General features: G+C 47.1%; 1 protein-coding gene across 3 annotated transcripts in view; it reads left to right on the top strand.

Moving 5' to 3' along the window:
• Window positions 1-14028, top strand: part of ITPKB (inositol-trisphosphate 3-kinase B) — a 163922-nt gene extending 149894 nt beyond the window's left edge. For 2 of the 3 annotated variants that reach the window (XM_030195734.1, XM_030195732.1), the window contains 2 exons: window positions 1004-1075; window positions 13578-14028. In XM_030195734.1, coding sequence (XP_030051594.1) covers window positions 1004-1075; window positions 13578-13793 — 288 coding nt within the window. In that variant the 3' untranslated portion in view covers window positions 13794-14028. Of the gene's footprint in view, window positions 1-1003; window positions 1076-6790; window positions 6858-13577 lie in introns of those variants that run through there. The other variant, XM_030195733.1, reaches the window with a different exon arrangement.
• Window positions 14029-22842: the final 8814 nt, after the last annotated feature.

The raw sequence follows: 22842 nt of genomic DNA, 5'->3' as shown, positions 1-22842 counted from the left end.
ACAGTGGATTCTGGATGTTTATTGAAGTAAATTCATTCTGAGCCGGTTTGTGCTTTGAGATCCTGATCTAGAAAGTTGTTAGAAATTCAGTGTATTGAATTAGCTACAGAAATAAAACTTTTAGCATCATGTTTAAAGTTTTGGACTAAATGACCTCAAGGTCCTTTTGGAAGGGCTTAAAGATATTTTTTCCTTTTTACATGGATGGACTTTGGATTAATGAGAGATGAGGTGCAGTGACGAGCCTAGGTCAGCTGCCACCTGGGGCAGATTGCCAATGCGCACCCCCCCCAGGTGCAGCACGACCCCCCCCCCCCCCAGGTGCATTCTTTGCTGCTGGGAGCAGCCATGCAGCTCTCGGCTCCGCTGGCTCCCTGCTCCCTCTGCCCCAGAACAGGAAGTAACCTGTTCCGGGGCAGAGAGAGCAGGGAACCAGCGGAGCCGACAGGCGAGTGGCTGCTCTCTGCACCCTCCAGCAGCGTGCACCCGGGGTGGACCGCCCCCACCACCCTGCCCTTGGTATGCCACTGATGCAGTGTTTTAAGGGGAAAGTGTCTCTGACTGCATCTGTTTCATTTTATTGGGAACCACTTTGAATTGACCTGGTTCACTAAGTGAGGTGGGGGGGGGGTTATCAACATGGGCTGCCATTAAAATGGCAGTTTTACTGGAACTCGTACTATTAGGTCTCATTTCACGCAGTGAGACTCAGGGCCCTGTTTACTAAGCTGTGCTAGACGCATGCGCCAACCATGTTTATAATATCCCTATGGACGTCTACAAGGTTAGCGTATGCTCATATTTAGCAGGCACTAAAAACACTAGCACACTTTAGTAAACAGGGCCCCTAATTACTAATAACCCTGGTTAACAGTAAAACTTGTCTTAACTCTCCCTCCCCCCTCCCACCCCCCCCCCCCCCCCCCCCCCCCCCCCCCACAAATGGTATAAAAATTGATGTTGATGATCTAAGCATCTTTTTTTTTTTCTCTCTTTATTTCAGAATTGTTACCTTAATCGACTGAGAGAGATAAGAGCCACACTGGAAACGTCTTCTTTCTTTCAGACACATGAGGTAGGAGACCCAAAATTCAGACACTCTGCTTCTAAAAACAGGAGGGGGGAGGGTTTCACAGTCTTTCCCATCGCAAACTTTAGAACTTCCTCTAGGCTGGCCTGGGACTGAGCTGCTGTGATGAGACTGGTGCTCCCAGTTCCTTGTCCTTGGTGTAGAGACCAGGGCTCCTGAGGGCCTGGTATGGTCCTTGGTGTGGAGACCAGGGCTCCTGAGGGCCTGGTATGGTCCTTAGTGTGGAGACCAGGGCTCCTTAGGGCCTGGTATTGTCCTTGGTGTGGAGACCAGGGCTCCTGAGGGCCTGGTACGGTCCTTGGTTTTTAGTGTGGAGACCAGGGCTCCTGAGGGCCTGGTATGGTCCTTGGTCCTTAGTGTGGAGACCAGGGCTCCTGAGGGCCTGGTACGGTCCTTAGTGTGGAGACCAGGACTCCTGAGGGCCTGGTATTGTCCTTGGTGTGGAGACCAGGGCTCCTGAGGGCCTGGTACGGTCCTTGGTCCTTAGTGTGGAGACCAGGGCTCCTGAGGGCCTGGTACGGTCCTTGGTCCTTAGTGTGGAGACCAGGGCTCCTGAGGGCCTGGTACGGTCCTTGGTCCTTAGTGTGGAGACCAGGGCTCCTTAGGGCCTGGTATGGTCCTTGGTCCTTAGTGTGGAGACCAGGGCTCCTGAGGGCCTGGTATGGTCCATGGTGTAGAGACCAGGGCTCCTGAGGGCCTGGTACAGTCCTTGGTCCTTGGTGTGGAGACCAGGGCTCCTGAGGGCCTGGTATGGTCCTTAGTGTGGAGACCAGGGCTCCTTTGGGCCTGGTATGGTCCTTGGTGTGGAGACCAGGGCTCCTGAGGGCCTGGTACGGTCCTTGGTCCTTAGTGTGGAGACCAGGGCTCCTGAGGGCCTGGTACAGTCCTTGGTCCTTGGTGTGGAGACCAGGGCTCCTGAGGGCCTGGTATGGTCCTTAGTGTGGAGACCAGGGCTCCTTTGGGCCTGGTATGGTCCTTGGTGTGGAGACCAGGGCTCCTGAGGGCCTGGTACGGTCCTTGGTCCTTAGTGTGGAGACCAGGGCTCCTGAGGGCCTGGTACAGTCCTTGGTCCTTGGTGTGGAGACCAGGGCTCCTGAGGGCCTGGTACGGTCCTTGGTCCTTGGTCCTTAGTGTGGAGGCAAGGGCTCCTGAGGGCCTGGTACAGTCCTTGGTCCTTAGTGTGGAGACCAGGGCTCCTGAGGGCCTGGTATGGTCCTTGGTCCTTAGTGTGGAGACCAGGACTCCTGAGGGCCTGGTACGGTCCTTGGTCCTTAGTGTGGAGACCAGGGCTCCTGAGGGCCTGGTACGGTCCTTGGTCCTTAGTGTGGAGACCAGGGCTCCTGAGGGCCTGGTATGGTCCTTAGTGTGGAGACCAGGGCTCCTTAGGGCCTGGTACGGTCCTTGGCCATATGTTGTGCAGTGCAGTATTTAATTTCAACACTTATATTTTTTTTCCTTTATAAACCGAAATGAAATGCCAAAGCTGATAACGTAGCATTAAAAAGTAACAATAAATTAAGACAAATTTTTAAAAATACAGAGTAAAAAGAAAATGGCTCCAGACTGGTTAATTCGCGCTGGCTATGTGATGCGCGGATTTTCAACAGCGTCACTGAAAATCTGGGGAGATTACTGAGGCAGAGTCTGGTTAGTGGAGTCTGGGCAAAGACTATTTTCAGTCCGCTAACCAGGTAAGTGCCCGGATAAAGTTAGGACAGTGAAAAAGTGGGTAGTTACCCAGGTACTAGGTCTAAATATCTGCCAGGGCTGGGTAATTCCCAGCGGCCAAGCAAGATCTGGATTCCGCGCTGGAGCCTGGATTATATCCAGCTCAAATTCTGCACGCGGTGGTCAGCACCTTAGAAAAGGCCGGCGACCACAAGCTGAACATTGGACCTGAAGTAACTCTAGCAAACGTAGGGGGCATTTCCTGCCCTGGCCAGTCGAGGCTATTGGATGCTGTGGAAGGTTTTTATAGATTTAAAGATTTCACGTCCATTTTCAAGGTGAATTTTTCTACGATGGCCAGAGTGGGGCTGAAGGTGCCTTCACTGAGGTGACCTGTGGGAAGGGGCTACTAGAGTGATGGAGGGTGAGGAGAACAGTGACCAAGTACCCCTGGGGAGGTAGGAAAAAGTGATGCATATGGTCAAATTCCTCCAGGTCCAGTAAATGGAAGCCTTAAAAACAAAAACCTCCACCAGCCTTGGAAATGGCAGTCTGAGCAGCGGATTGGTTTATTTAGACTTGATATACTGCCATTTGGAATTACTGTCTTGGCAGTTTACAATGTTAATGATTTACTCAGTAAGAAAAACACCGTTATAAACTGGAAAGGGTATAATAGCAGCTGTGTATCCTTAGAGCTTCTGCTGCCCAGACTAGATATATGCTTCCTTTTAATCCTGAATTCTACTACTACTACTATTTAACATTTCTAAAGCGCTACCAGGGTTACGCAGCGCTGTACAATTTAACATGGAAGGACAGTCCCTGCTCAAGGAGCTTACAATCTAAAAGACAGGTGCACAATCTAAAGACAAGTGTAGAGTCCGTCTGATAGGGCATACTATATTTCACGGAAGGTTAGGTGCCGAAAGCAGCATTGAAGAGGTGAGCTTTAAGCAGAGATTTGAAGATGGGTAGGGAAGGGGCTTGGCGTAGGGGTTGAGGAAGATTGTTCCAGGCATAGGGTGAGGCAAGGCAGAATGAGCGGAGCCTGGAGTTGGCAGTGGTGGAGAAGGGAACTGAAAGGAGGGATTTGTCCTGGGAGCGGAGGTTACGGGTGGGAATATAGGGGGAGATGAGGGTAGAGAGGTAGTGAGGAGCCGCAGACCGGGTGCATTTGTAGGTAAGGAGGAGAATCTTGAATTGAATGCGGTATCTGATCGGAAGCCAGTGAAGTGACTTAAGGAGAGGGGTGATGTGAGTATATCGGTTCTGGCGGAATATAAGACGTGCGGCAGCGTTCTGGACGGATTGAAGGGGGGATAGATGGCAAAGTGGGAGGCCGGTGAGGAGCAAGTTGCAGTAGTCAAGGCGAGAGGTAATGAGAGCTTGGACGTGTGGTGTGCTCAGATAGGAAAGGGCGAATTTTGTTGATGTTGAAGAGGAAGAAGCGACAGGTTTTGGCAGTCTGTTGGATATGCGCAGAGAAGGAGAGGGAGGAGTCGAAGATGACTCCAAGGTTGCGGGCAGATGAAACGGGGAGGATGAGGGTGCCATCAACAGAGATAGAAAGTGGAGGAAGAGGAGAAGTGGGTTTAGGTGGAAAGACGAGGAGCTCGGTTTTGGACATGTTCAGTTTCAGGTGGTGGTTGGACATCCAGGCAGCAATGTCGGATAAGCAGGCTGATACCTTGGCCTGGGTCTCCGCGGTGATGTCTGGTGTGGAGAGATATAGCTGGGTGTCATCAGCATAAAGATGATACTGAAAACCATGAGATGAGATCAGTGAGCCTAGGGAGGAGGTGTAGATTGAGAAGAGAAGGGGTCCAAGGACAGATCCCTGGGGAACTCCAACAGATAGTGGGATGGGAGTGGAGGAGGATCCATGAGAGTGTACTCTGAAGGTGCGGTGGGAGAGATAAGAGGAGAACCAGGAGAGGACAGAGCCTTGGAACCCAAAAGAGGACAATGTGGCAAGAAGTAAGTCATGATTGACAGTGTCAAACGCAGCGGATAGATCGAGGAGGATGAGGATGGAATAGTGGCTTCTGGATTTGGCGAGGAGCAGGTCGTTGCAGACTTTAGAGAGAGCTGTTTCTGTCGAGTGTAGGGGGCGAAAGCCGGATTGAAGTGGATCTAGGATGGCATGAGAGGAGAGAAAATCAAGGCAGCGACTGTGGATGGTGCGTTCAAGTATTTTGGAGAGGAAGGGGAGGAGAGAGATGGGGCGGTAGTTGGAGGGGCAGGTAGGGTCAAGTGATGTTTTTTTTAGGAGAGGTGTGACTACGGCGTGCTTGAAGGTGTCAGGGACAGTTGCAGTGGAGAGAGAAAGGTTAAGGATGCGACAGATTGAGGGGGTGACAGTATGGGAGATGGTGTTAAGTAGGTTGGTGGGGATGGGATCGGAGGAGCAAGTGGTGCATTTCGAGGAGGAAAGAAGGCGGGAGGTTTCATCCTCGGTGATCTCAGGAAAGGAGGAGAAGGAGGCCTGGGTTGGTTGGTTGAATTCATACTGAGACTTCAGATGTTTACAAAGGGATAAATTGGATTGACCCGGCTTCTGTGCCACAGCATTTCTGGCAACACTTGTCCCTTTAACCTAAGCAGCTCAGAATTGTACTAAGGCTGTTTTGACCTATACCATGCGGGGATTGGGTGCCAGGCAGAGGCAGGATTCCCTGGTGACCGTCTTCCCTTCCGGCTTCACATTGGAGAAATCCTAGGATCCCAGAAAGGTGGGATCACTTTCAATAAAGAAACACTTTTCTTTTTTTTTAATTGTGCCACTGGAATTATTCAAAGGGGGGAGGCTTTTTATTTATTTATTTATTTATTTATTTGCAGCTTTTTATTTTTTATTTCATATTGTGAGCTGCCTTCACTGTGTTAACGCAAAAGCAAGAAACTTCCAAGCATAAAACTGCGGGAAACGTTCAAAACATGTTAACATGTTTAACGAGCCAGCGCAAGGCAGACTTCTGTGCCCCGACAAGGACGGCTCAAGATCAAGAATGCTTATGTTATCAGCACAGACATTGAAAAATGTGACCTCGTAAACACTTACCGCCAGCCAGAGTTGGTAGGCAGTAAGGTCTGACGCAGTAATCCTCTGCTTACCTGTCAGCCCGCGCTAACGTAGCTGCGCTGATTAGTATAGAAATGCCCCCTCCAAAAAAAACCAGAAAATGTTTTAGTGCGTGGATTAACGTCTACTGAGCGCGTTCACGGTACGCCATTTTAAGCTGCGTTAGGTGTCTGTTAGTACAGAACGCAGCTCAGTATAAGGTCCCTATGTTACTATGCTTAAATGAGCTCTGAGTGTTAGAAGATCTCCACAGAGCTCGAAAAGGTAGAGGACAGGGAGGCCTGGATAACGTTTCGTTTGGTTTTAGCTGTTTTTGTTACCAGGACAAGTGCGGGTGTGGTAGAAATGATGCAGCTTGCGTGTTGCAGGGGGCACGTCATTTACATCTCTCCTAAAGTCTGCAGCTCCTCAGTACCTCTCCACTCTCATCTCTCCCTACATTCCTCCCCGGGAACTCTGTTCACTGGGTAAATCTCTCTTATCTGCACCCTTCTCCTCCACCGCTAACTCCAGACTCCGTTCCTTTTATCTTGCTGCACCATATGCCTTGAATAGACTTCCTGAGCCAGTGCGTCAAGCTCCATCTCTGGCCGTCTTTAAATCTAAGCTAAAAGCCCACCTTTTTGATGCTGCTTTTAACTCCTAACCCTTGTTCACTTGTTCAGAACCCTTATTTTATCATCCTCACTTTAATATTCCCTTATCTCTTGTTTGTCCTGTTTGTCTGTCCTAATTAGATTGTAAGCTCTGTCGAGCAGCATGTCCAGTGTACAGCGCTGCGTACGTCTAGTAGCGCTATAGAAATGATAAGTAGTAGTAGATTCAGCTCCTGCATAGACAGGTTTCTCTGCACATGGCCTGTGACTATTAAAAAAAATACGGACCTGTTAGCTTAGTCCAATCAACAGTATTGCAACCGGTTTATTCCTCTAATCTCCATTTTTCAGTAATGTGATGCTGTACTGGTTGGAACTGGTTTCTGCGGATCGTCCTGCACAGTAGACTGGGAAGAGAACATTTCCATGTCCCTGAACCACATCCTTTGCACCTGGAAGTCCCTGTTCCTGCCAAAACTTTAATTTGCAAATGGCAAGTGGCCATTCCCGATGTGAGCAAGTGCAGGACAGCAGCGGACTCTGCAGTGAAAGCTTTGCCGGCTTTTTTTTTTTTCATGGAGAAACAGTGTCAGAAAGTGAAGCTATCATTCCTGGGGTCGGGGCATCATCGGCTTCTGTGACCTTCAGTCTTACCCCCACTGGCCCCGTCTATGTGTGTAACTCCATTCCACATTTTAAATGTAGAATCTTGTCCTCCAGTGCAGTTTTATTTCTTGAAGCGTCCAAGATCCCCCTCACCAGACTACTTCCATCTGCCCACCAGCTTCTGGCCTCTCTCCCTCGCTCTCTCCACAGTACCGCACTCCTCCCTTCATTAAGAGCCCTTTCAGCCCCCTCCCCCCTGCCCGTTCCCACTTCTTTCCAGTTAGTAAAGAGGATTTGGTTTAATTTTAGAAAATGACCTCACTGTTTGCAGCTCTTGCTTTGTTAAATGAGTTTGTATAAACCATTTAGATGTACCAGTTTACAGAAATGCCATGGTTACCCTACCCAGTCAGCCCCCCCCCACCCCCCCCCCCCCCCCCCCCCCCCCCCCCCCCCCCCCCCCCCCGAGCTGATGAACTGTGCTGTGGCATCTTTAAGCTTGTTATGCACAGTAGTACATGGGACACTCAGGTGGATTATCCCCTCTGAAGAACGGTCCAGAAAAAAGTTTCACAGTCCCGCTCCTGTAACACTGCACAGGGGAGGCAGTGCCCTTCCCTCTGCCCGTGGGAAAGAGCCTAAGAAAACAAGAAGACAGATGATCTGCAAAATCCAACGTGGAAGCAAAGAAAAGAGCAGATCACTAGGTGGTATTAATACCACCTAGTGATCTGCTGTTTTCTTTGCTTCCACATGGGAAAGAGCCTTAGGAAGGTGAGGTTGAGCAGGGGAGGTATTAGGTGTGCTGGGGCCCGGGGCAGTTTCCCTGGTTGTGCCCCCACAATGCCAGTCCGGGGAATGAATTGCACTCTAGTCTCCTATTAGGGGGTTGAAAGGGCATATGGTGGTAGTCCATTTTGTAAAGGACTGTGGGCATCTGAATAACCAGGTATATGTGTGTGTTTGTGTGTTCAGGCACTTGGGCACAATCAAAAGCCAGCCACAGATCTGTCTGAATGTAGTTGTGATGTGTGTAAATTCTGTGCATGTTTGGTCCTGCTCCTCCCCTGTGCTTGACCCCTTGCGCAGATCCGCGCTGTGTGGGTTAAGTGGCCCTTTGTAGAATAGAAGATCAGGTAGATTCTGCCGTAAAAGCACAGAGAGATTTTACACGTTTACAGTGCGTGTGTAGCATTGCAGAGAATTGATGTGCCTTGTGGGTGTTTTTGACCTCGATGAGGACAGTTTTCACGGGGCATTGACCCAGCTCGACTGCCCTGACTGAAAATTATCCCCCTCACAGTGGCTTAGCACATATGCCCTTGAGCTGCATTTTAAAAGGCTGTTTTTGAGTCTTTAAATGTACGGACGCTGTCTTGTCTGCGTTTCACTGGCCTCAAATAAGGCAAGAGCAAAATGTGGCCACTTGGTACCTGCAGTCCTTATAGAGAAGCCACCTGTCTGCTGAACATCACTCTGGCAATGGAGGGTTAAGCGAGTTACCCAGAGTCGCGAGGAGCTGGTTCTCAGGCCGCTGCACTAACCATTAGGCTACTCCTCCACTCTGAGGCCCAGATGATCAAAGGGCCACTACCGCCCACATTTACTTTCACAGAATGATCGGAGAGCTGTAGCGTGCCAGGGAATACTGCAGAACTCATCCTGGGATGCACTGGGCAGGGTTTAGTTTCCTTATAAGGGAGATATGGAAGCTAAGCCCCGCCTGGTGTATCCCAGGATGCACCGGGCAGGACGCCGCCATTTTAAGGTGGCACCCGCTGAGGAGGATGGAATGCTAGTCCGTCCTCCTCCAACTTTGAAGATACTGGGGAGGGGGTTGGGTTGAGAGGACCCCTCCACCACTAACCCACCAGGGAAAGCTTTCAAGGGGAGGCAGGACAGGTCGGGCACCCTGTCACGGGGGAAGTGAGGGACAGGAAGACAGGTCCCACTGGGCCACAAAGGTGGGGTTTTTTTGTATTTGCATGCGGGGGTCCACCGTACTCCCACGGCCTTACCGATGGGGGCATGGGGAGGTCCAGTGGACCCCCAGGGCTGTCAGTGATAGCCCGCATCCTGGGCATGCATTCAAAAGTTGTGCTTAACGCATATCATTTGCATACTATTACCTTGGCTCATGAGGGAGTTGGGCGCTGTTCTGTGCAGCACCGGAGTCATTGCCCCAGGTACAAATAAGTACCTGTATATAATATGTAAGCCACATTGAACCTGCTATGAGTGGGAAAGCGCGGGGTACAAATGTAAGAAACATCATTGGGTTTGACAGCACGGATCTGAGGCTCATTACATAGTAACATAGTAGATGACGGCAGAAAAAGACCTGCATGGTCCATCCAGTCTGCCCAACAAGACAACTCATGTGTGCTACTTTTGTGTATACCCTACTTTGATTTGTACCTGTGCTCTTCAGGGCACAGACCGTATAAGTCTGGCCAGCACTAGCCCCGCCTCCCAACCACCAGCCCCGCCTCCCAACCACCGGCTCTGGCACAGACCGTATAAGTCTGCCCAGCACTATCCCCGCCTCCAAACCACCAGTCCCGCCTCCCACCACCGGCTCTGGCACAGACCGTATAAGTCTGCCCAGCACTATCCCTGCCTCCCACCACCGGCTCTGGCACAGACCGTATAAGTCTGCCCAGCACTATCCCCACCTCCCAACCACCAGTCCCTGTATGGAAGTTGTAGTGTGGCCTTCGTGTGCATTTCATATCCTTTCTGGGTGAATTACAGAAAAACATACATGATAAAATCTATACATAGTAACAAAATAAAACATTTGCTCCAATGAGTCCGTGGTTTAATAATATCAAATATTCACCATCAAAACACAATCGAAACAGTAAATCAGCTTCTTTAGGGAAAAAAAACCCTAAACTGGTATTTGTTTTGTTACATTTGTACCCTGCGCTTTCCCACTCAAGGCAGGCTCAATGCGGCTTACATGGGGCCCAGAGTCACAAGGAGCTGCCTGTGCCTGAAGTGGGAATCAAACTCAGTTCCTCAGGATCAAAGTCCACCACCCTAACCACTAGGCCACTCCTCCACTGTTGGTGCTATTTGAGATTCTACATGGAATGTTGCTAGTGGAATAGCAACATTCCATGTAGAATGTCCAATAGTAGCAACATTCCATGTAGAATTCCAATAGTATCTATTTTATTTTTGTTACATTTGTACCCTGCGCTTTCCCACTCAAGGCAGGCTCAATGCGGCTTACATGGGGCAATGGAGGGTTAAGTGACTTGCCCAGAGTCACAAGGAGCTGCCTGTGCCTGAAGTGGGAATCGAACTCAGTTCCTCAGGACCAAAGTCCACCACCCTAACCACTAGGTCACTCCTCCACTGTTGCTACTATTTGAGATTCTACATGGAATGTTGCTCTTCCACTAGCAACATTCCATGTAGAAGTTGGCCCTTGCAGATCACGGCCCTTGCAGATCACCAATGTGGCCGCGCAGGCTTCTGCTTCTACTATGTTACTATGTCTGATGTGCAGGACGTCAGACTCACAGAAACAGAAGCCTGCGCAGCCTTCTACATGGAATGTTGCTAGTGGAATAGCAACATTCCATGTAGAATCTCCAATAGTAGCAACAACATTCCATGTAGAATCTCCAATTGTATCTATTTTATTTTTGTTACATTTGTACCCTGCGCTTTCCCACTCATGGCAGGCTCAATGCGGCTTACATGGGGCAATGGAGGGTTAAGTGACTTGCCCAGAGTCACAAAGAGCTGCCTGTGCCGGGAATCAAACTCAGTTCCTCAGTTCCCCAGGACCAAAGTCCACCACCCTAACCATTAGGCCACTCCTCCACTCCTTCTTTAAAATTAAAACCTTCTTTAAAAAAATTTTTTTTATTAAGTTCTGAAAATATAAATACCATAATCAGAGAAACAGTATTTCCCAACAATAGAAATGTTGTATCCGTATCAAAATTAGTCTATCAAATAGTACAATTTCAAACATGGGCAAAGTTAGGAACAGTTTTTGCATTTGTAAAAAGGAAATGCATATGTTAGATCGATTGATTTGATAGTCTGACATATTTGTAAGGAATGTAACTTCCCTTTCCAACTCCCCCAAAATCCAGTAAAGTACAAAATAAAGGTTACAATCATCAGCATTGGACAGTCGATGTTTCTAAACAAGGTCAGATCATGAGCAAGTCTGTGTAGCCAACGATGCTTTGGACAAGTTACGTCCTCAGAATCTCTAGTTTCTCGTTGTTTTCCTTTCAATGTTTCTATGTTCTTTTCCATTGATATATTCCTTAACAATACTTTGATTTGATTGATTTGTTTTGTATAACTCTTCACAATGTAATCCATAACCGAATTGGAACAAAATGTAATTTCCATTTCCATAATGTATTGTAAGCCACTTTGAGCCCGCAAAAAGGTGGGAAAATGTGGGATACAAATGCAATAAATAAATAAACGTAATGAAAGAGCGCCACCTTGTGGGCCTCCAGTCTGACTCCATCCCAGGAAACTCGTTCTATTAAAACATCAGACATAGCTTTTTGTGCTGCTTCTTAAACTAAGGGGGTCTTTTACTAAAGCTTAGCTTGAGTTATCGGCAGCAGGCCCCGTTTTATTCCTATGGGCCCTGCAGCAGATAACTCGAGCTAAGCTGTAATAAAAGACCCCTTAAATGTGGCTAACTCTGTCAGCTCTGATAAATATCAAAAGGGTTTATAGTGGCGAAAAGTTCCGTGCTGCGGTTGCATGACAGGCATGCAGTGGAGGGTGATAAGACTGGAAGCAGGTATTCTGCACAATTAGGTCTGGCAGAGAGAACAGTGTGGTGAGAGGGTGTTTTTAACGCATGGCGCATCTGCACCCGAAAAGCAGCTGCCAGTTTTCATCTGGGTGTTTTTAACGCATGGCGCATCTGCACCCGAAAAGCAGCTGCCAGTTTTCATCTGGGTGTTTTTAACGCATGGCGCATCTGCACCCGAATAGCAGCTACCAGTTTTCATCTGGGTGTTTTTAACGCATGGCGCATCTGCACCCGAATAGCAGCTGCCAGTTTTCATCTGGGTGTTTTTAACGCATGGTGCATCTGCACCCGAAAAGCAGCTGCCAGTTTTCATCTGGGTGTTTTTAACGCATGGCGCATCTGCACCCGAAAAGCAGCTGCCAGTTTTCATCTGGGTGTTTTTAACGCATGGCGCATCTGCACCCGAATAGCAGCTGCCAGTTTTCATCTGGGTGTTTTTAACGCATGGCGCATCTGCACCCGAAAAGCAGCTGCCAGTTTTCATCTGGGTGTTTTTAACGCATGGCTCATCTGCACCCGAATAGCAGCTGCCAGTTTTCATCTGGGTGTTTTTAACGCATGGCGCATCTGCACCCGAATAGCAGCTGCCAGTTTTCATCTGGGTGTTTTTAACGCATGGCGCATCTGCACCCGAAAAGCAGCTGCCAGTTTTCATCTGGGTGTTTTTAACGCATGGCGCATCTGCACCCGAATAGCAGCTGCCAGTTTTCATCTGGGTGTTTTTAACGCATGGCGCATCTGCACCCGAAAAGCAGCTTCCAGTTTTCATCTAGCCGTCTTTTCACAGCTCTTTCAGCATCTTTCGTAGATGTTAATAGAGAAACTCCACAGAAGAGAGGGACTATTTTAAGTAGCTGAATCAGTAAAAATAAAAAAAACAAAGCAAGCTTCCCCTACCCGAAATAGCTTTTGGTAGTGCTTATTGCTTTGATTGAGTTATTAATATTTGATAGTTCACTTTAGACAAAGAAATACATCAAAACAGATTACTACTACTTAACATTTCTAGAGCGCTACTAGGGTTACGCAGCGCTGTACAGATTACAATCTAATGGGCGAAATGTCAAGTTGATGCAGTCTAGATTTCTTGAGTAGAGGTATGGTGGTTAGGTGCCAAAGGCAACATTGAAGAGGTGGGCTTTGAGCAAGGATTTGAAGATGGGCAGGGAGGGGGCCTGGCGTATGGGCTCAGGGAGTTTATTCCAGGCATGGGGTGAGGCGAGGCAGAAAGGGCGGGGCCTGGAGTTGGCGGTGGTGGAGAAGGGTACTGAGAGGAGGGATTTGTCCTGTGAGCGGAGGTTACGGGCGGGAACGTAAGGGGAAATGAGGGTAGAGAGGTAATGAGGGGCTGCAGACTGAGTGCATTTGTAGGTAAGAAGGAGAAGCTTGAACTGTATGTGGTACCTGATCGGAAGCCAGTGAAGTGACTTGAGGAGAGGGGTGATATGAGCATATTGGTCCAGACGGAAGATAAGACGCGCAGCAGAGTTCTGAACTGATTGAAGGGGGGATAGATGGCAGAGTGGGAGGCCAGTGAGGAGATTACTATAAAAAGATAAATATTCAATTAAAATACGCTATTAGCATCAAACAATTAGCTAAATATTGTACCTCAAGGCTCAAGTATATCAGAAAAAAAGAGCTAGTTTTCAGTTCCTTCCTAAATGAGGAATTCATTTCTGTCTAGACATGATTACAAGTCCAGTGCTTTTCTCTCCTCAGGTCATCGGAAGCTCCCTCCTCTTCATCCACGACACGAAGGAACAGGCCAAAGTGTGGATGATAGACTTTGGGAAAACAACTCCGTTGCCAGAGGGCCAGGTGCTGAGCCACAGGGCCTCGTGGGTGGAAGGGAACCGGGAGGACGGCTACCTCTGGGGACTAGACAACCTCATTGAGATTCTGACTGCCCTGTCCCACCGAGAAGACCTTCAGTGAAAGCGTTACCCACCGTCCTTCGTCCCCCAAAACTGACACTCTGGAGATCTGCACTACAAGACACTTTTAAACGGCAAACGTTTTTAAAGAAACTTCAGGCACCCTAAATTAAGGTTTTGTAAATAGCAAATACTGTCATTAGGAAGAAAAACAAGCTGCTGGTTTTCGCAGTACAGACTTTGATCTTTTTACCTTTCATTTTTAAGCAACTCACGGGGAGTTGGGGGGGGGGGGGAGGGGAACGACACAGGCTTGTGCAAATTCCTGGCAATTCTTCCCTCATGTTCATCTGTTCCTGTCTAGAAAAGGCTGTGAGAAGGGATCTTTCAAGCTTTGACGAGGGGAGAGGTTTGAGTTCCTGTCCTCTCCCCTCACTTTGAGCTGGTACTCGCCTGTCCCCCTTCCCCTGATATTTGTGATCTCCCTGTTTTTAGCTTGTCTCTTCAGCTTAGCTTAAGAAAACTAAACCTCGGACAGGTAAAAGTAATCTTGGCCATAAATACTATATATATGATGTTCGTGGAATGTAGAAAGCGAAAAAAAACCCTGTGTTCTTAAATTTAATTCTGTTTATGCCATTTTACCTTTTATCCCAGTCAGGATTTTCTTCTTTTCTTTTTTTTTTAGCAAGCCTTGGCTGAGCTTCTCTGATTTGATTTTATTCCATCCCCCTTCACAGGAGTAGTGAGGGAGAGAAGTGGATAATGATGAGTTTAATGAGAGTTTTAATAGTGTGTAGATAACGTGACGTTTTAACCCAGCCGTTTACCTATGGGCAGAAGGTGCAATGCCCCAGGCCCTGCGTAAACAGGGGACCACCTTTTGCCAAAAGAAATAATAAAAACCCAAAATGGCTACTTGATACTTTTAGATTGGATTCTTCCCTAACCCAAGATGTTGATATGAAAATACGATTAAGCCACTGCACTTCATTTGTGGACTTGAAGTGGTGTATGGCTTAGCTTGTCCTGGTTGATGTGGTATCCACTGGACAGAATAATTTGATGGCTGCTCCTCAGATTGATTTAATTCTTTGGCTCACACACTGGCCAGAAGTGGAATTTTACTGGTTACCTGAGGCATTCTTGCTTACGTTTCATCGGTATGGAAAGCTGCCCTCTAGTGGAGGGAGTGGGCACAATGTTCTGCTCCTGCAACATGTCATGTGGGACTTGTGGCTTGAGGAAAGGGCTTTGGAGTTTGAAAGCATTGGAACAGAAAGTGGGTTTTGCAGTAGAATGCAGGAGAGCAACTTGGCTTTGGCACCTAAATACTGTCCCAGCATGCCTCTCTTTAGAGCACATTCCCTGGCCTTAGTTAACGATATTTTAAATATTTTTGGTTCAACGTCTTTTCCTGTTCTTTTGGGTTTTCCTCAGAGCCTTTGTTCACACTACTGGGAGATTTTTATTTTATTTTAACCCTCTGTTCTCCAGCTTACTTTAGTCCAGTCATTCCATAAACTGGAGACCATAGAGCGCAGCTCCCTTTGGAACCTGGGAGTGTGGGTCCAGTCTGGCCACTAGGTGTCACTGTGAGCAGGGGTTACGAACACTTTGTCCCTATCCTCCAGTTTGGGAACCAAAATCTTGACCTAGGATGTTGCACCTGGCAGCCTGCAGCCCTGCCACTGAACCACTGGGTTGGCCTCGTTGCCATCTTTCAGATTAGCCCACAGTGACAGAAATGAGACTTCATGAAACGGCAAGGAAAAGGGCCAAACTCGGGTGTTTGCTTAGACTCTGCACAGTATCTCACCAGAAGTGGGAGGAACCTCCAGTTGGAGCCTTTAACATATCGGTGAAATGCATAACCCAAAAGTTAATTCCATATATGCAAGAGTCTTCAACAGGAGGTTAAGGTCAGACTTCGATTGACACATTCCTAAGTGCAGTGGTGGGATTTACCTGCAGCCAGGACTGGCAATGAGAGGTGACTAGGTGTGGTCACTTGTCTGTGCTGTACACATCAAATAAACCCTTGAATAATGAGCAAACATCTGATCTAGAGCCAACAGTACCGTAGTCATGCTAGTTCCAGCAAAGGTAGCCAAGGTGCTGGAATCCTGACCCTATAGATCAAAAGATTTAGAAAGAATTTTCCTTCTAGTCACTGGCATCTCAAGCAGACCAAAAGATATGTTCATTAAGTGATATGTTGTAACACTCTTGAAGGTTTCTCCTTTCCAGATTTGACAGAGACCTCCGTTCAAGCTGACTTAAATATTCTGGCTTGGATTACGTCTGTAATGTTCAAAGGAAGAGCAGCCATCTTTTACAAGAACAAACAGCCGTCCACTGGGGTGACCAGGTGGGACCAGAGAACAAGAAACATTTTGTCCCAGTTCTAGTTTTTCACCTATCGTGAACTTCCTGGGTTTGTGTTCCTCATCAGGATGGAGCGAGGATTTAAATCCCAGAAGGAGTGGAGTTAAGGGTACCTGCCCTATCGTAGGTCATCTTGGCCTGTGGGCAGCTGCAAGACACACTGTGATCCTGTGGGTTTGTATCCGATAGGCCCAAGTGTAGAAACTGACTCCAAACAGTGTGACAGAGGCAGGTGGCACCTTGAACCAGTTTCCTGAGGACCAGAGTCCACTTCATCACCATCTTACAGTAATTATTAGTCTTTAGAGAAGGAGATTTTCCATGGTGGATAAAATAGCATAGCAGCTGTGCTGGTCCTCTTTAAATAAAAATAGAAATGAATGATCCTTGAATAATATATTTTAACTACTTTGGGGAGGTCAAAAACTCCTTCCTCAGGTCAGAAAAGTATGAGCATAAGATGACAACATCGGAATATAGACGTGAACCATAAAACCATTCTAATGACGCCTGGTCTCAAGGTGTATTGACTAATAGAACATAAGAGAAGCCGTACTGGATCAGACCAATGGTCCATCTAGCCCAGTATCCTGTTTTCCAAACAGTGGCCAAGCCAGAAACCCAAATAATGAAAAGGGCTAACCCCTTGAGACTGTCACTGGAATTCCCACATCTGCTACAGAGAGCCCGGAAAGAAGTTATATCTGAGTATTTTATTCTAGACCAGGGGTGTCCATAGATCTCATGCATATTAATTGGGGAAATTCTGAAAACTCCACTGGTTTGTGGCCCTCGAGGACACAGGTTGGACAACCCTATTCTAGATTCTGAGGGCTGCACAGTGACTGGTTCACACATGGATTCACTAGAGCATCCGAGACAATCAGACAAGCCAAGAGAATAAAAGGTTTAATTCAGGTTATTTTATAGGTGCTGGAGGGGTAACCGCGATGTCGTAGTTGTCCACTGATTTGGAGCAGTGAGTGTCTTCAGTCCTTTGCTATAGACCCTTGTCCCCTCCCTTCTGTAGAAGGGGTTGAGTTGAGGAGCCTTGAGCCATCCTGCTTTTATACTCTCTTTTCTATGGTTTTTAATTAGTTTCACCATTTGAACTTCTGCTCATTGTTCTGTTGAGGTTCCCTCTGGAGTACTAGAGAAACAGATGCACACAGATTAGATTTTTCCATTTACGCCAAGGAAAAAAAAAAGTTAAAGTCCTGCCTCATAAGTCTCAAATTTAAACCTTAAACCTTCAACATGGACATACTGTGCTAGGCTTGAGCCGTGCTTCCTGAGCTGCTCCTGGTGCTGCTCCAGAGAACATGCACAGCCCAAAGTCGCTCAGAGGTTGGTACCCAGGGCCCTCTGTTAGGGTTTCAGTAGTATTATATAATTTTTTGATGGCTTTGTGCCTCTGTCTCATTTTTGGATCTGTGACTGTTCTCGATTCGATCCTGTGATGAGAGATTACCAGCAGTAGGACTTGGCATTTGGCTTTGGTGTTGGTGTCAACACAGTCCAACCGCTGCAGAATTTTGATTTAGATGGAACCAGATTGCTTAGTGGGGGGGCTCTTCCCCACTTCCAAGGAGAAATTATCAGGGCTCTGCCAAAATGAAATGTTGGGTCACCCAGGATGCTGCTTGTCAGGTGGCTACTGGTCATTAGAGATTGGCCAAGCTGGTCTTAGTTTTAGCCCATGACACCTTTGGGATTCCTGTTATGAAAGAAAAAGACTGTAGAAGCAGAACCAGCTTGTCCTGTCTGCCACAATGTGGCAAAAGAGGAGATACCACCGGAGTGGAGGAACGAAAGGAACCTTATGGAGACTGTAGAATCGGGCAAACAGTAAGGTAGATGGATAAGCCTTCCAACAAGAAATCACACGTAACGAGAGGGGATTCTCAAAATGTGGTTTATTGGTGAACAAAGGACCTGACACAGTCCACGTTTCAGCGCTCAACAGCACCTGCCTCAGGGGTCAAGATAAATGCTTTGCGAGTCTTACAATTGCTTCGTGTCGAAAAAACGTTCCGCAACCCAGTGTAAAAGTGTTAAATGTCTTTGAGAGATCACAACAGAGTTCAGTGTGAACGCTAAGAGAGATAAAAAAAAAAAAATTCAGTTGACTAATGGTTCCATGCTCACTCTGTAGCACTCAAAGCTGAAGATGGCTTGAGCTCACTAAAGAGTGAGCATCGTACCATTAGTCAACTGAAGTTTGCTGTGGTTTGATATTTTTGGAGATTTTGATCATACTCAACTTATCAAAAGACCCCTAAGGCAGGCTTTTTTAAGCCGAAACACGATCCCGTGTGAGGTCCTTTGTTCTCCAATAAACCACACTTTGAGAATCCCCTCTCGTTACGTGTGATTTCTTGTTGTAAGACTCATCCATCTACCTTGCTGTTTGCCTGGTGCCATCTTGGAACCCTACTGAGTGTGTACAAACCCTGGAATTCACCAGCTTGGGCAATCTTGTACTTACCGACACCGGCACCAGCTTCTTTCCAAGCCTTTTAGGTAGTCTTTGCTTAAAACCTTTTTGAAGGAATCGAACTATCACCGTTCCCTCGAAATAAACCCAAGAGTCACATTATTAGAGGAGTGCAGAGAGATCTGGGAAGGGGCCATTTTACAAAATGTTTTTTTTTAATATAGACGCATAAATTGCTTAGATTTTAGGCCATTTTTAAACTTTATAATTCACAGCGCACTGCAAGCTTTCTATTGAAGCAAAAAGAGCTCCTGGATTTCGGTTGCACCTTTTAGTAATGAAGATGTGTTTGTGCCACAGAACTAAAGTGCCTTTATTAATCCGGGGCTCTGTCCCATCAGATTAACAGGAAGCTTGCGGGGTAGATGGTTGTGTTCTATTTATTTCATTGTTTTACTTGCACAGAAACACTAATGTTCATTGCATGTGTTCCTCTTGTTATTTTTTTTTTTTAGATTTTATGTTCTTTTACACTTCCTGAAATTGGATCGCATGCAGTAGCTTGCATTTCTCCTGGCCGCTCTCCAAACATAACAATGCAGGTCCTTGCTTTTGGCTTATGCTTTTGGGGCTCTCACAGTTGTTTGTGCCTTTCTGAAACACTGGCTGTGAATTTTTTGTTTTTCAGGTTATTGGATAATGTGTAGAAAAAATGTAAAGGGATTTGAAAATAAACACCAACACTGTGCCTCAGTCCTGTATTTTTAAAATAAAGGCATATTGAAGCTATTTTTGGGTTTGTCTTTTAATGTGGTGATGGGGTGGGAACGAGTATTACTAAACCCCCCCTTGTGGTGAGAGTGTGACTGATGGAAATATGGAAAATGACGGCAGAAAAAGACCACATGGTCCATCTAGGCTGCCCACTATCTGTTTCTGAGAGATCCCATGTGCCTGTCACACACTTTCTTGAACTCAGACAGTCCCTGTCTCTACTGCCTCCTCCAGGAGGTCATAAGTAATGCCACACTGGGAAAAGACCAAAGGCCCATCGAGCCCAGCATCCTGTCCCTGACAGCGGCCAATCCAGGTCAAGGGCACCTGGCAGCTTCCCAAACGTACAAACATCCATCACATCCATAAAGAAGTATTTCTTTAGTTTACGTCCGAGTCTGTCTCCTTTTCATCTTATGCTGTTTCGTTCCAGAGCTTCCTTTCAGTTGAAAGAAACCTACAACATCTCTCACTTCCTTACCACTAGGGGGTGCTCTTTAGTAGCTCATGTCAGAATTTAAACAAGAAGGTTGATCCTTCTAGGGCTGGGTGAGATGCAATTCCTAATATACACTGATCATCTCCCCCCCCACCCCCCATAATAATTGCTTGCACACTCTTCACTCTTGGGGTTACAAGATCACAGTGTTATTGGTTTTGCAGTAATGGCCCAACTAGACAGTCAGTCTTCCTGTATGCCCGTCAGCTTGCCATTCCTGGCTAGGACAGCGCCTAGCTTGGCTGTCTACTGCCATCCCACATTCCTTTCCCAAGCATCTCCATCTGGTCAACCAGGTGACTCCAATCCTCTTCTCCCCTAGGAGTAGGCTTAAGGCTTGAGTATCCGCCACAGCCTAGGGGCAGAGGTACACCATCATATGATATTCTCCTTAAGTCCGTAGTCATCAGCTGGTGATGGATAGCATCCCGGACCCTTTAGACCAGGGGTGGGCACCACGGTCCTCAAGGGCCGCAAACCAGTTGGGTTTGCGGCCCTCGAGGACCGTGGTTGCCCATCCCTGCTTTACCTGATTGTGTGGTTGACTTGTTCCAGCTGCTCCACTCATGCGTGAGTCAAGTTAACAGAGCTTGGAACAGTCCAGCCTCTCACAGATCTCTTATTGGGGCATTGCAGACACCTGCGATGCCTGCTGCCTCTCTAGACAAATGCCCTTTTTTGATAATGCTCTGTTCATTTTTCTTTTTCTGTCATCATGACAACTGCTATCCCGTCAGGCTGTACTTCCATGCCTGATGCCCAGGGCCCTTTGATAGCTATTACCAGGGGTGCTAGATGGGAGCATCCACTCTCTGGAACCTGCACGAGAAAATGGCACTGTGAGAGATGCTTACCCATTGTACCTGCAGGATACCCCAGCTGGAGATTTCTGCCTCCCCCATCTTTTGGTGGCAGCCCATAACTTACCTAGTGAGCAGCATCAACTGTTACATTTAACTAGCCTGAGCACATCCCAACATCAACAGGGTATCATCCAACTGCACCACCTCTTCCTGAACTTCCTGTGGCTAAGAGGAAGACACTCCTTCTGGGGGACTGACCTGCAATTCTTCCCTCTAAGGTCCTTCCAATACAGCCAGCCAAGTGCTGCTCTCCTAGTCAAATATTGATGGACCTCTATCTGATTCTGCCCCCCCCACACACACACACATTTTCATTCTTTTGCCCTCCTTGGACAGCTGCACCCAAACCTGTTCCTTTCCCAGGAGGTACAGTGTTCTCCCACTATTAAAATAGCAATGCCTGAGCTATATTTTGACACTGGTACCCAACATATTGCCCCACAAGCCTCCATCCTACTAGCGAAGGCAGGCCATAGTCTACCCTGAGCACACCAATCTTGCCCATGGCTTGATCTGCCACCTGCCTCTCATGTCCACTGTTACTTTGAACCCATTTCCCCAATATTAATAGGGAAGAAACAGCCACGTACCAGACACTGTCCCTCCCTCGGACCCCTCGGTCCTTGCTCACTTCTTCGACACATGCACTAGCATTTATAGAAAGCAGTGGTGTAACCATGGGTGGGCACATTGCTCTCACCTCTCTTTCCTCTGCGGGATGCTGGCATCTGCCCCCCTGTCCATCTCTGGTGTACCTTACAGGCATCCTTGGTGCCTGCCCTGGCCCCACTTGCTTCCATCTGCTGCGTCCTGCCAGACAGGAAACAGACAATGATGTCAGCAAGGGCAAGACGTGCCACATGGAAGCCTGCGGGGCTGATGCAGGCAGCAAAAATGAATTAAAGGTACCAGGGACACCTGTAAAGTACACCAGGGAGGGATGGGGGGCTGAGGCCAGGACACCACGGAGAAGAGAGGGGAGAGATGTTAGATATGAAGTAGGAGGAAAAACCTGTAATATATATAATCTCCAGGAAGATATTGGAGGGGGGGGGGGGGCATGGAAGGACCCATCCAAAATACTGGGTCTGCCTACACCACTGATAGAAAGATGTCAATAAATTACTACATTTTGAGAGCAGTCACAGCAGAAGCTTGAAAAAGGACTTGAGGTTAAGGAATCAGTTCATGAAACAGGCAGATGATATGAAAGGAAGGTTTTCAGAGAGGGGTTATGCCAAGAAATGTCTTGAACAGGGTTTTAAGTGCCAGATCTTGTGATGGAATGAAGGAATAGAGGATTGTGTGCACCGTTGAATTTACTCAGTTCTCCAATGACATTGTGAAAATATTAAGAAAACATTGGCCTCTACTATAGAACAATTCTTCTTTTGGAAACAAAGATCTCTTAGTAGAAGCAAAAAAAATGTGAAGGACTTTTATTGTTCCCTCAGCATTTCAGAGTACCTGCGATCTAAGTGCACCTGGTGTAGAGAAACATAGCCAGCGACGAGAGGCAAACAAGCACTGTCCTATTTGGCCAGTTAATGCAACCGGAGTACTTCCAGCCACGGGGAAGCCATATCATTGAAGAGCCGTCTGTAATTGTAAAAATGAGAGTAATTTATGCAGGATTATGCCCCTGGGGCTTGATGTACTGTGTGCAAGACTCATTGAACGCCACAGCGCAATTAGAAGAAACCTCAGTTCAGTTTAATCATTCCTTTCAGGACTTTGTGCTAATTAGAACTCGGATATCACGGAGGGAACAGAGCGAAGATTTATGTTTCAGTTTAAGACTGTAATTCCTAGTGGACTGAATGAAGAGTTGGGTTTGAGCGTGTATTTGTGACAGGAATCTGGAACACCTTCTGGTCACTAATTAAACAATATATTTTTAAGCCTTTTAATGTGTGTTTGGTTTAGATTTTCATCGTTTTTTTAAAATATTATTTGCTTATAACTTATTTTTATGTGTTTTGAAACCACCATGCTTTTTAAGCAATATGTGCTTTAAATTATTTGTATTGAGGGGGGGTTCAGTCTTTTATGAAGTTTTAATAAGGATTTTCACACATTCTACTCATTTAAATAAGCTTGCTAAGGGGCCGTCTTAAAAAAACTGCAGAAAAAAGTGGCCTTCAGTAAC

Source organism: Microcaecilia unicolor, chromosome 3 (assembly GCF_901765095.1).
Source record: "Microcaecilia unicolor chromosome 3, aMicUni1.1, whole genome shotgun sequence".
In the NCBI taxonomy this organism is placed as follows: Eukaryota; Metazoa; Chordata; class Amphibia; order Gymnophiona; family Siphonopidae; genus Microcaecilia; species Microcaecilia unicolor.
Note: the sequence above shows the minus strand (reverse complement) of the source record. Positions and strands in the feature narration are given on the sequence as shown.